The following is a 15,329-nucleotide window of genomic DNA, read 5'->3' as shown; positions in this document are numbered from 1 at the left end:
TAATGTGTGTAATAACAACAGAGTGTACCATGCTACCTGGACAAATATAGTTGCGAAAAAAAATACACACCAGGAAACAGATTTTTGCCACCTTCTTATTAGTTTCCGGGTACACTTTACTTGAACTGGGCTTTGATGGATGGATGGATGGATGGATAGATACTTTATTCATCCCAAAGGAAATGTTAGGCATCCAGTAGCAAGACAACCATAACACAACAAACACATATACACACATATATCACACCTACACAAGAATAAAACTCACTTACAGAAATGCAATGACCGCGATAAGGTAAAGTACTATGGTAGCCTATGTGCATTGATGATAGGGCAAAAGGGAACAGTAGTTTTGATATATATATATATATAAAATTACCCTAAAACACAGGCTAATAACAGGGTTAGAAGCGTGCCCAAAACAACAAAAAAGGCTGCTGGCCGTCACTAGCTAGTCAACCGATGAGCTGCAGTGGAAGAAAGTGTTGGATTTCTGCACAACATAAACAGTAAGTTCATCAAAAATGTAACATTTCAATCATGGCCCTTTGACAGGCATCATAATCCTGCAGACCCCCCCGTCTATAGTCCCCTAGACAGGGGTCATATCTACTATTTAGGTGAAGCAACAGCTGCAGGCGCTTCAGTTGTAATCGCTGGACCAGTGTGTCCTCAGGCCTCAAGAATGACACTGTGTGTGTGTGTGTGTGTGTGTGGTGTGTGTGTGTGTGTGTGTGGTGTTTGTGTTTGTGTGTGTGTGTGTGTGTGTGTGTGTGTGTGTGTGTTGAGTGTGATAGGTGTGGAGAGAGTGTGAGTGAGAAGGTGTTGCAGTGTCATGGGGGTGTTCCAGGGTTACATTGGGTCAGAATGCAAACCAGTCTGCTCAGTTGACTCGACTCTCAGCTGAATTAAAAAAAAGGAGCCAAACGAATGTGAATAGAGCTAGAATATCACAGAAAAGACTTCTCGGAGCATGTAGGCTGCATGCAGGATCATGCACATCAGCGGGTTTGCTCAAACATTAAGACAACGAGAGGTTTGGTCACAAAGGCTGCAATTTGACAAGTAATAAAAACATTAAGTTGATAACGGATCTACTGTCTGAAAGTCCAAAAAGTAGATAATGCTCCAAAGACGGACTTTGCTTTTTTTCCCCCATTGTCTTGCTCTATGTTTATTGAATTCTTTTGGAAGTGTCATTCTCCCTTTTGTTTGACCTATTAAAATAAAACGTGAATATTTATTTCATGGTATCAAAAGCCTGACATGTTTTTTTTATGATCACTTTTCCCTGACTCTTCACCTTTTTATTTACCCTCATACATAACGTTTTGCCCCTTCTCATTCCCCCTGCTCTGCCGTTTCCCCCTCTCATTCCGCTTTCTCATTCCCCCTGCTCAAGTGTTCCCCCCTCGTTTCCCCCATGAGTGTACATGCTGCATCCTGTTCACCCCGACACACACATGCCCAGAATAGGTGAATGCTGAGATATTTTGGTTGGGGCCTGTTAGTTTAAACATAGATTAGTTCTTCTACTGTGCACAGAGATCAAAACTCGTGCTTTAAAATCAAATGCAGCAATATAAATGTAGCCTGATCCAGGGAGACCTTGGCTTTTGTTCATTCTCATTGTGATGACCTGGATGAATAAAGACGAAATGAAATAACACATAAAAGGAATCATGACTATTTTTATTCTGGCCTTTCTTCAGGCCTGCTTGACATTACACGCTGCTCTGCTGGACCTACGTGCTTTAAATACCATCATACATAAACTCTCAGCCTGTCAACATCTTTAGAGAAAATCAAGTCACGCAACAGCTGTCAGCCAATCCCGGTGTTTGATAACCTCTCCTGATCCCACTTGCCTGCAGGCCATCGAGTAGTTGTTACGGGAACAGTAACCGTGCCAACTGCCACTGGAAATCACACAAAGCCAACTCTGTCTGGGTGTGTGTGTGGTGTGTGTGGGTGTGTGTGTGTGTGTGTTGTGTGTGTTTGTGTGTGTGTGTGTTTTTGTGTGTGTGTGTTTGTGTGTGTGGTGACAACCTTCCTAAAGTCTAAAGATATGGCAGCTTTCTGTTGTAAGGCTGACATTTCCATATGTGAAGGAGAAAGTTTTGACAGATTAGATTATTCCTTAGAATTAAAGGTCCCTATATGCTTATTTTCAGGTTCATAATAAAATTTGAGGTTTCGACTAGAACTGAATGTGTTACTATGAAGAGATTTCTCTCTTCACTTTTAAGATGGCTCAAGAGATGACACGGGACAACCAAGCTACTTTGTACAAAGGGCAACCTGCTGGGCTGAACACCCAAGAGAGAGTCGCCCGAGGCAGTTCCTTGTTCCTTTATTTATAGGTTGATACAAACAATAATAGTGTGTGAGTGTGTAATCATGTGGTTGGGTTATAGGTTGATACAAACAGCATAGTGTGTGTGTGTGTGTGTGATGTGGTTAGGCCTCCGTCCTTGGTTAGTGAGATACATGTTTCAATAAGAGAACGTGAGATACATGTTTCAACAAAAAGAACATTTTGTGAAATGCTTGCATAAGCTTTTATGAGAACAAAGTGTGACAATCACCCATATATCGCTACACAGCCAAGCAGTTGAATATGGTACATCGAATATATCTTATAACAGTTACGCTCCAAGGAAATGAGGGCCCAAAATCAGAGATCAGGCAGAAGCGTTCAAATGAGAAGTTATTCACCAAAAACAAGGGAAAAACAAAAGGGATTCAAAAATACAAAAAACAAAGTCCAAAATCCCTATATTTCAAGAAAAATAGGAAAACCCAAGACAGGAACACAAAAGCAGGAGCAAAAAGACAGGGACTAACTCACTGGGAAAAAGAGATTGCAGGGAACATCCAAAGCTGACTGGACCAAACAAAGCGAACACACAAAACGATCTGACAAGAGACAAAGGAAGCACACACACATTAAACACACAGGGTAACGAGAGGCAGGTGAGGAGAGGGCTGGGAAACAGGTGGAAAACATCAGGTAATCGCGGGAAAAATACAGGAAGTAAAACTAAAGACAAAACCAGACAAAGACCAGACTTCAAAATAAAACAGGAAACAGAACGTACAGACACTAAAAACTGAAACCATAACAGAATGTTTACATGCTTTAATATTCAAAACACTAAAACACATTGTTTATCTCATTCTGTCTTTCTGAACATACTTGTATCCCCCTCTTTCTGAAACGCTTTGTTTTAACGCCTGTCCCTTTAACCCTCTTGTTGTCCTCGGGTCAAATTGACCCGTTTTTCTATATCAATGTTTTTAATTACAAAAAAATAACATGATTGATTCCACACAACGCTCTTTGGCAAGTACACATCTCTACTTTCATTAATTGTGGGGTGTCTTATTCAATTTTATAGCATTTGAAAACAAATTGAAGTGGTTTTGAAATAGTATTGAGTAAAAGTTGACATATTCCAGTCTGTGATTATCCATCAACATCCATTCCTTTAATTTTAGTCTAAATAATTCCTAATATCTGCTTTTCTAACTCAAACATTAGGTATAATTTCCTATCAGTTAATGTTACGTAGTGTCGAAAACATCAAAAAAGTGCTTAACATTAAAAAAAAGTGTTGAAAAATGGGACAAAAACTTAAGAAAAAGTTAAAAAACATTGATAAAAAGCGTCAAAAAAGTGTGGATTTTCAGTTTTGACAGAACACATTTACCAACCTTTACAGAACTGGCTCAGGTTTGCGTTGCACCAGCCCTTAATTAAGTTATAGTTATAGTAAGTTATATTTATATTTATAGTTATAATAGGTTAAAGTCATAGTAAGTTTTAGTTTTAGACTGCCGAGGGACTTCCTTCCTTAGACCCACTGAGCTCCTCTCTCCTCTCTCTATTTTTTTGTGCATCCATATCCCAGAAATGCTTGTTACTAACCTAGCTCTGGGGAGCTTAGTCCCCGGAGCCCTTGTGTTTCCTGTTGCCCAGCAGTTTTCACTGGATTAGCTTGGCATTTAAATCATGGTTGCAGCTGTTGCCGTGGTCCTGGTCTACACCCTGTGACGCCCTGCAGTGCCCAGCTACACCATGAACTACTACAGCTACTAGTGTCTAAGTCCATAGTTCAATTATCTTCATTGTACTGTTTTTTGGCCGCGTTCAGCACCCCCCCCCCCCCCCCCTCAACCGGCACCGCCAGACACCACCTACCAAGAGCCTGGGTCTGTCCCAGGTTTCTCCTGAAAGGAAGTTTTTCTTGGTCACTGTTGCACTAAATGCTTGCTCTTGGGGGAATTACTGGAATTGTCGAGGCTTTGTAAATTATAGAATGTGGTCTAGACCTACTCTCTGTAAAGTGTTTTGAGATAACTATTGTTATGATTTGTATACTACAAATGAAATTGAATTGAGTTTAACTCAAATCTCACTTTCTTTTTCAATAAGGGAGCTTTAAATCTGAAACCCAGGTCACCCAAAGTGCAACAGGAAGCTGCTTCCATGAAGTCAACAGTAGTAATACCACAATATTCTGTATATATACACCATTACACAAAGAATCCAGCTTTCAAAATTGTACAGAAATGTTAGTACCAAAGTATCATCAGTTCCATTACCCATTAATTAAAAACAATGTGTAAAGTATGGCAAAATATTCATGTAAAGTACCTCAAAACGTTTACAGTGAGATCAATACTTTGTGAGGTTGTACAACACCTCGTGGAAGCTTCTCACCTTTTTCATTAAAAAATAGTTTTTGTTCCACATTTTGATGCTGCACTGAATGTGAATAATTTGACCTTATTTGCTGATCTGGACAGTATTTGGGTTATCGGCCCCACTCCTTGTTAAGTCTGTGTATCTGATTTAGTAATATGTACACAAGCAACACGGTCTGCCAGCGAAGAAGGTCACTGAATGTGAAAAGAGATGAAATGAATTGTGAAAAGCTCCAACAGACAGCCCAGAGAGATAACAGGCATGCATTACAGCAGCTGTCCCTAGCAAAGGTCACATTTGGCAGAAGGTACGGCCAATCTTCATCAAGCTCTGACCACCCTCTCGGAGGGATTCATTCCTCTTCCCTTTTGGGCGAAGATATAGGTACAAGGTACAAATATGTGGTACAAATTTTCTTTTGTCCCTATTAAATCTGGATTTTTTCGGGGGATTTTAGGCCTTTAATAACAGGACAGATGAAGACATGAAAGGGGAGAACGAGATGAGGAATGACATGCAGCAGGTCAGAGTTGAACCCGCGGCCCGCTGTGTCGAGGAGTAAATCTCTATATGTGGGCGCCGGTTCTAACAACTGAGCTAAGCGGGCGCCATTAAATCTGTAAAGTTGCACAACTCTTGAATGCACTTTTTTATTAGTGTCACTTTGGCCTTCTCACTATATTTTGGCTTTATTGAGACATATTTTGGCTTTATTGAGACAAAATATAGTGCCCTGTGGATGATTGAATGTATGTATCATATGTATTGTATACATGCCGTGTCTCTCCTCATTAAATTAAAAAAAGTTAGGTGCGTAGTTTTTTGGGGGGGGCTTTGTTCCCTTTACTTCAGAGTGACAGTGGTTACTCAGAAAAGGTGGGAGAAAGATGGGGGACGACACGCAGCAATGGGCCGCTGGTCGGATTCAAACCCGCGCCCCTGCAGGACTAAGCCCACATCGGGTGCATGCTCTTACTGGGTGTGCTAGAGGTGACCCCAGGTGTGTGCATTTTTGCGGGGGTTAGGGGTCCTTCCTCATTTCCCCAAACATTTTGTGTCTCTTTGTGGGATTTTGTCTCTTTGGTTTTTGCGTCTCTTTGTGGTAGTTTTGCGTCTCTTTTTCACATAAGTTTGAGCCGTTATTATCCCCATATCTATATCTCTGTCTTTTAGTTACATTCACTCGGCTTAGGTGCTGCAACTAAACCTCACAATGGCTGTAAAAACCCTGTGAATGTGTTGGAATTACAATCAGCAGCTTCCGTTTGTTGGTTTTTGATAATTCCCTTTTTGCACATTTGTTGAGCAACACTGTTACACGACCACAAAAACTGCAACAAACTGTGAGGTAACATTTTACTGAGAGGAATCTACACCGCTCATCCAAAGTAGTTTCCATTTTCTGCCATTCATAATTAATTTGATTTCAACTTTAAAGTCACCCCAACTTGCACATCTGTTGCATCAGGATGAACCGAGTTTGTTTAACCTTAGCTTTAAATCCCAGACTTCTAACATTGGCATGAAGACGAGAACACAGCATGATAGTAAGAGCTCAGTGAGAGTAAATACCTAACTTTGGAAACCCCACACTGGCCCCACCACCAAAGTCAACAACTGATCAATGCAGAGAGGACATGTCCACAAAACTTCAGCCAAAGGCAAAACAGGAATTTCTTGAACACATTATTGAAACTTCTTGCTAGATGAAGAAGTAAAAGTTGTAAAGTATATACCGGCAATGGTGAGATTATGTTTGAAAACTATTCAAAATTGAAATGAAATTCTATATTTCTTTAATGGAAGTAAGGTCTCTTTATGAATCATATTTACCGTTTTGAAACGTTTTATTGATTACCTTTAGTGCCTTTAACATTTGTTCATCAATGTTGAGTTTACTCCGTTGTAAATGCTGCTACATAAAGAAACATGTTTCTGACGCAATTCTGAGGCCATGTTGGGACTGGTTGTGGTAACCCTTAGACAAGGCTGTGATAAAAATGCTCTGTTGTCTTTATGACCATGTGAAAGTGGCATGTTTTGTGCTTTGAGTCTAAAGTCTCCCTGCCGATGATCCAGAGAGACGCGGAGGGGGAAAACGACCTCTGTCTCTGCCTCTATTTCAAATAAAACTCAAATCCAAGGCCATTTAAACAAAAGACCTTCAAACCAATAGGGGTTTGTTTTTAAAGAAAGAAAGAAAGAAAATCTTTAACACACAACAACTCGGTCAAACGGATTTATTTTGCAGCTGAATGAGGCTGCAGACAGAGGTGAATGAGATGGGATGGAATACAGATCAAGTAGATGTCGGCCTTTTATGTGAACAATTTGTATTGGACTCGTTAGTGTGAGCACAAAGGACAACAGAGTCTGGGAATCTTGACTGGAAATGATAAAGGAGACTTCACACATGACAAATGCAATACAATTAGATTAAATAGAGCTTTGTTCAATTATTGAACAAGAAGGATAACCGTGGGTACACACACACGCACACTTAAGTGTCTCTCTGAACATCAGAATAACTCCTCTTTTATAATTTTCTTCTTCTCCTCCCACATGTCAGTTTATCTATTTCTGTGATACAGTGTTATCTTCAAACCACTCTTTATTTGTAAGACCCTTCAAAGATGACACATTCCGATCTATTCCCAACTGTGGAATCGTGTTACGTCAAACTAAGCCTTCTGTGGAAGATCCTCAAAAATAGATGAACAACAGTTGAAATGCTTAAATATTCCACCTATCACATACGCAGGCTCTACACAGAGCCTACACCTGAGTGGCCTACGCTCTTGTGAGGTTCGTGCTAGTGTGTGTGCGTCGATCTAGCGTATATCTTTGAAAGAATAGCAGAGCCGGCATGTGTGTCTGTGTGTGTTTTTTGTAGCGTGGCGGTGGAGACAGAGAAACACGGACAAACTTGGAAATGAGTAGAAGACAACGCGATGCTACCAAGCCCAGTTGTTGTGGTCTGTGTCACCATGTACCTACGTACGTACATTTGGCGTAGATTCAACACAGATCTATAAACACTTTGTTCATGTTTTTTGTCTGTATGGGACCCTAACATGGCCTTTAACACTTAGCTTTGTTACTAAATGATCAAAAAAGTTGGTAAGGTTTACCCTCAGCTGAGATTTCACAGTGTGATGGAATGAGTTGTGTTCTGGTGCACAAACTAGGTTACTAAATATTGAGTAGAAAGTTGTGTTCGCCCATTTAGGTCAGTCCCTGATCCCTCTATTCTCCAACTAAAGTCAACTCTACTCCATTTGATGTTGTTTTGAGGATAATGTTTAACCCTGCGCTGAAAATCAATGAAGCAAATACGGTTCAAAAATAGCAACTCTGTCAACACGTGTGAAAGTCCAAACAACTGTGAAGGAATCCACAACCTTTTATTTCTTAAATTTAAAGTCTTTAATCTTTGGTTATGAATATCTTTAACTTAACGCCCTTAACATGTCCACATATTTTTTAAAGACATTTTGGGGCATTTTAGCCTTTAATACACAGAACAGCTGTAGAAAGGAAAAGGGAAAAAGAGGGGGAAGACATGTAGAACTACCTAGGTGCCCAAACATCCATGTGTTTTAAAAGATTAAGAATCTTAGTAACCACATCCCCTGCTTTATCCTCATTTGAAAAAATGGGACCATCATGTACTAAATAAACATCATGCTGTATTGAAGCAGACCTAAAACTAGGGATTGAGGCCACAAACTCATTATGAAAATGGTATAAAAACGGATTTTCTCATAGACTTGTGTGCATGCCAGCTTTTTTTCTGCAACCAGTGGAGTTGCCCCATACTGAAAATGAGATAAAATACAGGTTTAAGGCTTCACTTTACAGACCCAGAATCTAAGTGAAATTTGTTTAAGACCATGAAAAGAACACAACATCAGAGCATTATTTTCTAAAATTGATTTAAAAGTAAACTGCATTTGTATATATTCTTTGGGTATAAAATGTAAAGAATCCCTTTAAATGTGTCTGTATAAAAATGCCATCATATAACCAAAAACTCAGTTTCCCAAACCCTTTTTAGCACATTTAATCATCTTTTTTTAATGTGCTACACTTTTCTAAAACGTCGGTGGGCCAGAAATAATCCTGCTGTGACATGGTGTTGGAATCCCAGTCATGAAGAGCCACTCTGCAGTGACTAATGTGAAGATCACCTCCAACACCAGCAGGGGTCCATCACGTTGCTCAAATAGCAGCTGAGGCAACCGCCTGAGGCATCCCAACTATGAGGACACTGCCCTATCAGCTGGCCTGCAGCCAAGCCTACTTTGTGCTGATTGGTTGGCGAGCAACTCCACTAACTTTCCATTGGCTGTTTGAAGAACCATATGACAGCATATGCAAATGGTCTCTATGGGGCAGTTGAAATCCCTGAGTGCTGAGCCACCCTCTGCACTATTAGGCAGGAAGAGCATGAGAGAGGAGGAAGAAAAGGATGCGTGAGAACAGCATGAACTTTTAGAAAAGATAGAAGTCAAAAGGATTGACAATTGTTAGAAAAGCCATTCTCTCCTTGGAACTGTTTTACTCCTTTATTCCATGAGTGCTGCAAGGTAAGGATTACAGAGTTCTTGGTTTTCAAAAGTGACGCATGTAATGCTGAAATGTAGTCAAGATTGAACGTCTGTATCAGTTTTTGTATGTGCATAATTTAGATGTAAAGCATTTTTTAGATTGTATCTGCATAATATGAAAGCAGAAGCATTATTTTTGAAATGGGGGACTTTTTGCTGAAACAGAAATTGCAAAGTATTGCCATCTTGCTGATTGTAGAAGTGACAAGTTACATCATCAGCAGCACTTTTTTTTAATGTTAGAAAAGTGAAGCCGCTGTTCTAATCTCTCCTCCTCCTGTTTCTACCTCCCTCCTTCCCTCCTACACAAACTCCCTTCTTCTGTCCCCCTCTCCCTCGCTCCCTCAGTGTGCTCAGGTCTTTCAGTCCTTCAGCAATGCCTGGCCCAGTCCTGCCGATGGACATGGCTATGCGATTCTACATCAGCCACTCTCCGCCTCCTCTCCGAGGTTTCCTCAGCTCCTACGACGAGCTGCAGAGGACCAAGAAGAACCAGGCCAGCCAGTCGACCAGGTGGAGCCACAACCAGCAGCTCTACAAACCCCTGCGGCCCTGCCTCAGCACCCAGCAGAGAGCGGTGGACGAGGGCAGCTGCACGGGCTGGAACAAAGGCAAGGCCGGCAAAAAGAAGGTGGTGTTCGCAGACACGAGGGGCATGTCACTCACCGTCATCCACGTCTTTTCCAAGTTCGACGATGAGCCGTATCAAAACAAGCGTTGCAGTGAAATCAGTGAGGAGCTGCAGTTTGACATGTCAGACCTGGAAACAGCCACGATGGACCTTAAGGTCAGCTCGGTGCGGAACCTGGCGCTGGACTTTAAACAGCCTTCGGCCGACTACTTGGACTTCCGGAACCGCCTGATTCAGAACTCTGTCTGCTTGGAGAACTGCTCGCTGCAGGAGCGCTCCCTAACCGGCACCATCAAGGTCCGGAACATGGGGTTTGAGAAGTCGGTGCAGTTGCGAGCCACCTTCGACTCGTGGGCGAGCTTCGTTGACATTGAGTGCACCTTCATGAACAACGTCTACAGCTGCCAGGATACCGACACCTTTGCGTTTGTCGTGGAGTTACCCGTCTACATCCACCCACAGAATAGTGTCGAGTTCTGCATCTGCTTCAAAGCCCAGGGCCAGACCTTCTGGGACAATAACGATGGCAAGAACTACGTTCTCAAGCACATCGGCTGGAACGGAGAGGACCTGAACGTTCGGAGGCCCCAAACTTCTGTTGAGCAGAAAAAGTCAGAGCACAAAAACGGGGCCGTGAAGGTGCTGGAGATGGAGTTTGATCAGTTTGGCAGCCCACGCATGTCCAGCGGACTCTTTCCTGGCTGGCAGAGCTGGGGTCAGATTGATAACGCTGTGCCCTACTGGTGAACACGTCAGGATGTTTGCTGAAAATAACATTGGACTAAGATAACAGACACTGACAGGGCATTTAGTGCAAATACAGCTGTGGGTTTGAGCTTAGACTGGCTTTCAGCCACAAAATGAAATTAAGCAAATAACCCTTTTTATAGCAGAGAAAGTGTACAAGCCAGTGAGAAACCTAACTTTATCGTGCTAAACTGACCTGCTTCTTGCAGTAACATGGTCATGTTGCCCGAGAGACCTAATGGTCTGTGGTTGGAGGATGAGGGATAATTTGGGGAAAATCTATCTTGTTTCACATATTCCTCCTATGTAAAATTTCAATGTGCCTTCTCTGAGTGCCTGCCCACTAAAATACAGACAAGTTGTACAGCCCACAACAAATTCTGAGCCCATTTTGAGGGCCTGATGTATTGGTGGAAAGTGGAAAGAGGAGCTGATTAGGTCCTTCATATTGAAGGGAAAGTACTGAGGAGTGCATGGCGACAAAATGCTTCTCTACTAAAGGAAAGACAGCTGATTCATTTCTAATGAAAAATGCACAGAAAACTTTTGCACGTTCAAATGACAAAGTAATTTAACATTATTAAAAGTGGCCTTTAAGTAATTTTAGGTCATGCAGCCCATTCTTTCTTTCCCACTGTGAAAATTGCACATGTCTGATGAAAGATGTTTGAATGATGTAATGTTAAGGTGAGTTTGTTGAGGAACTGAGCCGCTGTCAACAGACATGTCTCAAGAGACACTGCATGTGATTGGTTGTCTCGAACAAGGAAGACATTTGGAAATTTCGGTGGCTACCGTATGTCGAGAAAGGAACGATTGAAGACCAAATGTTAATTTTTGCTTGTTTTTTCTTTTGTGATGAGTGTACAGGATGGGTGGCTGGAAGTGGCTTTTTTTTCTCACTGTGAAAGAGAGGCCTGTGCCCCAGCATTGTGTTTCACTTGAAGATGTGGGTCGGTTTCCCTTTCAGAAATAAATTTCTATATTTGTGCTAAAATATTCATGACTCTTGACCCTTTTGTTATGAATGCTTTGGTAGTTTTTGCACAGTATGCTTTTGCAACCTACCTCAGGCATTTAGATAGAAACCTACTGTAAATGTTTAATTATATTTAATACAAACAAAGCCACAACCACAGTGATTTAAAAAAAGCAATTTTAAATATTTTTTCAGTTGGACGGACATTATCTCACTTGCTAGTTTAAAAATGTACTATAGAGTCTTCAACAATGGCTTTTTAATTTGTAAATAAGGTATGAATAAAATTATATAAAACACAGTCTCACTTTTACAGACTCTACACATGCAGCCACATATCAAAGTTGTTCATGGTTCTAGTTTACATATATAAATAAAGATATACATTATGCTGATTTTACAGCGAAAGCCCTTGCAGTTTTAGGTACCTGGAACTGGGTTAGCTCTAGTACAAAGTCTAAAGGTGTGAGAGTTTACAGCGAGCGTGTGGGCGTGTTGGTGACGTTTCTCTCATGCGGAAGAAAACAAAGCATCTGAGTATCAGAAAGAAGAAGGGTGATTTACACAAAAACGGCAACCAAAATGACTAGCTGGAAAGACGCCAAGATTCAGGAAGTCCAGTGCTTGGTCTGGTGCCTCTGGTGTCATTTTTGACGGTCATTTTTCATCCTGCAGGGTTAAACCTATTAGTTAGGGTTAGGGTAAGATCATGGGTGGGGTCACAAAATGTGCTTTGGGTACTCCTGGGTCTCCTCCCCTTTCATGCTACTAGCTACCATTGTTGTACGTCATCTTCCAGCGCCGGTCCAGTGCATTCCATACAGACGTTTAAGGGTGATTTTTGCATCAGTATCCGACCCTGAAAGACACTGACCAAGCGACAGTATCTGGTGAATTGGGAATGAGAACATTTCAGTCCTGCCTCCTGCAGGCTCTACCCTGGCGCCACCGGTCGCCTTAGCCAACGGGGATATTTCCAGGACGTTAGAACGCATCCGTGACTGACAATCTCTGTTGAGTGCTACATGTGAGAAAGCAAAGCGATTGACTTTGTCTGCACCTGATTCGTTGGACATTGTGCATAGTTTATACGAGAAAAGTCTCACACATCTCTCTCAAATAACCAATTCTACATTCAAATCCATTCTGAACTCACAATATACCTCATGCATGTTAGAATTCATGACTTGCAAAAATTCCCCTCAATTTGCAAGATGCTTAAACAACTCATTAAACCTCAGACTACATAGACTCCAAACTTCACAGTTGAAAACATATCGCTCTAAACATTAAAATACTGCAAAACCTTGTGTTTACTGTACACCGAATATGGATGAAAAAAGCAGAAGAATTGCCTGCAACGGCTTTTCTTCAGACTCATTTCAATTGTCCATGTTCACTCCCTTTCCTTGGCATGCACAAAGGAAAGGCCGCAGGCTGAACCAGGATGAACTTTGGATCCCGGAAAATTGCTGCCTTATTGTACTTTTAACTCTTAAAGTACTGGTTTAACTTTGCTTTTCTGGGTACTTTTCTGGGTACTCTAATATACAGCAAATGTTTACTTAAAGCAGTTAACAGTGCCGTGACGTAACAATTGAATGGCTCATGGTGATATTTTACCTGTAACCAGTGGTTGTAAGAACTGAACTCTACACAGTAATGTCTTTATGGATATAGTCATAATTCAGTTTTACTCACCAAGGTTTTGAGCCTTGACTTCAGTTTTTTTAATGTTTCTAAAAATGTCACGGCTGCTCATTGGAACATATAATTGAGTATTTCCCTAAAACTTAAAACCCCCTATGAGTTTATACATGACAAACAAAGAAACTACATGAAAGAATAGGTTTTGTTGAAGCACACTGTACACGCATTAGCTTTTCATTTTGTGACGGTTCATTGGCTAATCTTAAGATTCCAGGTTGATCTTTAGGGGGGAATCTGACCGGCAGGATCTCCATTTCTCACTGCGGAAAAGGGAAAAGCTGATCCCACATCAGTTTCCAAAGACGGCTTCATCCTGAACTCAACTTGCCCCCAGGCTCCGGCTCATCTCCACCTGCTGGCTGATGGAACCACATTCCTCTAATACCTGTCATTTCCGGATGGATCACCATAACCAGCCTCCATCTTTCGGTTTTATATTCCCTTCGCCTACATGTGCAGGTTTCTCTTCCTACTGTTTATTGCACTCTCATTTCCTTTCTCCAGTTTGGTTTCACTCTTTACATTCTTTCATTTCTTTTTGTAAAGTCAAAGGTATGTCAGCAAAGAATGAAGGAAATACCAGGACATTTTCACCAATAGTGTGTCCGCACTCATCCTGCGTTGTTTAAGGGACACTGAAGTCAAATCTCAGCCAACAACTTTGGTCCTACTTCTGCCATTTCCACTTTTCACATGAATCAGGCTGTTCTCACGGATCATTTGGACGTATCGCTATGAAAACTAATGCATGTTTATTTAGGCCCATGTTGACTACTGTTGTATAAGAGCACGGAGATTCTTTCAGAGAGGAGGTCGGGGGGGATGTTTGGGTCCTAAAACACAGGACTTCACCCAGGAAACGGGTCTTTGTATCCCAGGAGTACTCTTAAGGGTCTCAGTGTATTAACCCAAACCGCAATCTTTTTCTAATCTTAACTTGTCGTGTTGGTAACCCTAACTCTCACTTTCCACTGGATGCAGAACAGCGGTGGAGTCATTAGGTTTCCATTAAAGTCAATGTGTGTATTTTCCCTGACTCCGGAGTGGCCGCGTCCCAACTCCGTCCCAGCTCCAGCGATCTGCAGCCCTCCGGTGCAGATTTTATTTCAATTCAATTTTATATATATATCGCCAAATCACAACAGTTATATCATTGCGCTTTTCATAAAAGAGCAAGTCTAGACCTTACTCTGTGACGTTATTTACAGAAACCAAACAATTCCCATACATACAAATAGTACACAGGTAGTGCGGGACGGGAAGTCGAGCGCAGAAACACATAAAACATCCGGTTTATTTTCAAAATAAAACACCTACACCTTGAAAACAGCACAGAGTTGTTCCCTCTCTACTCCTCTGGATGGAAACTAACAGCTGTTGCAGAGCCGATCCACAGCCGTCCTGCAACCGGTGGAAATCGGGGGTAACCAGCAAGGCTCCAAAAAAGGAAAAGAAACAGAAGACCAGTAAAAGGAGAAACAGTATAATTATAAGTATGTGCAATGTAAAACTAAAAATGATCATAAGACAATTATGACTAGTGCAAATATCAGTAGCAGCAGGATGTGTTGCAGTGAAAACAGTGAAATTGATGATATAAAAAAAAGAAAACTAGGTGACCCGGTGGAAGTTGGTGTGTACATGCACCTGTCCTCGTTTGCTTTTAACCAAGCTTTATGTTAAAAGCTTATCATCCAAACTTGATATCAAAGTGCATAAATGTGTTTATGTACGCGTACACTTGAACTTCACAAGGCTACACAAATGAGCTGTCTGTTTCTGTAATTTTGAATGTGTGTGTATGTGTGTGTGCGTGTGTGTGTGTGTGTGTGTGTGTGTGTTTATGTGTGTGTGCATGAAGTGTGTGCACTTGTCTAAGTTGAACGCTTAGGAAAGCTATTTATCTAACCATACAGATCATGGTCAGGCTCCATCTTATCT

At 41.4% G+C, this 15,329-nt stretch overlaps 1 protein-coding gene across 2 annotated transcripts; it reads left to right on the top strand.

Moving 5' to 3' along the window:
• The first annotated feature begins 9,088 nt into the window (after positions 1-9,088).
• LOC116705007 (protein phosphatase 1 regulatory subunit 3C-B) lies at positions 9,089-10,971 on the top strand. Of its 2 annotated transcripts, XM_032540839.1 has the most exons (4): positions 9,133-9,229; positions 9,266-9,300; positions 9,670-10,862; positions 10,931-10,971. In XM_032540839.1, the coding sequence occupies exons 2-3, from the start codon at positions 9,287-9,289 to the stop codon at positions 10,697-10,699; spliced, it is 1,044 nt and encodes a 347-aa protein (XP_032396730.1). In that variant the 5' UTR covers positions 9,133-9,229; positions 9,266-9,286; the 3' UTR covers positions 10,700-10,862; positions 10,931-10,971. The 2 variants fall into 2 exon arrangements, with proteins under 2 accessions (XP_032396729.1, XP_032396730.1); XM_032540838.1 differs by having other exon boundaries at positions 9,089-9,300.
• The last annotated feature ends 4,358 nt before the right edge of the window (positions 10,972-15,329 follow it).

The sequence above is a fragment of the Etheostoma spectabile genome, chromosome 17 (assembly GCF_008692095.1).
Source record: "Etheostoma spectabile isolate EspeVRDwgs_2016 chromosome 17, UIUC_Espe_1.0, whole genome shotgun sequence".
Taxonomy (NCBI): domain Eukaryota; kingdom Metazoa; phylum Chordata; class Actinopteri; order Perciformes; family Percidae; genus Etheostoma; species Etheostoma spectabile.
This window is presented reverse-complemented; position numbering and strand designations above follow the sequence as displayed.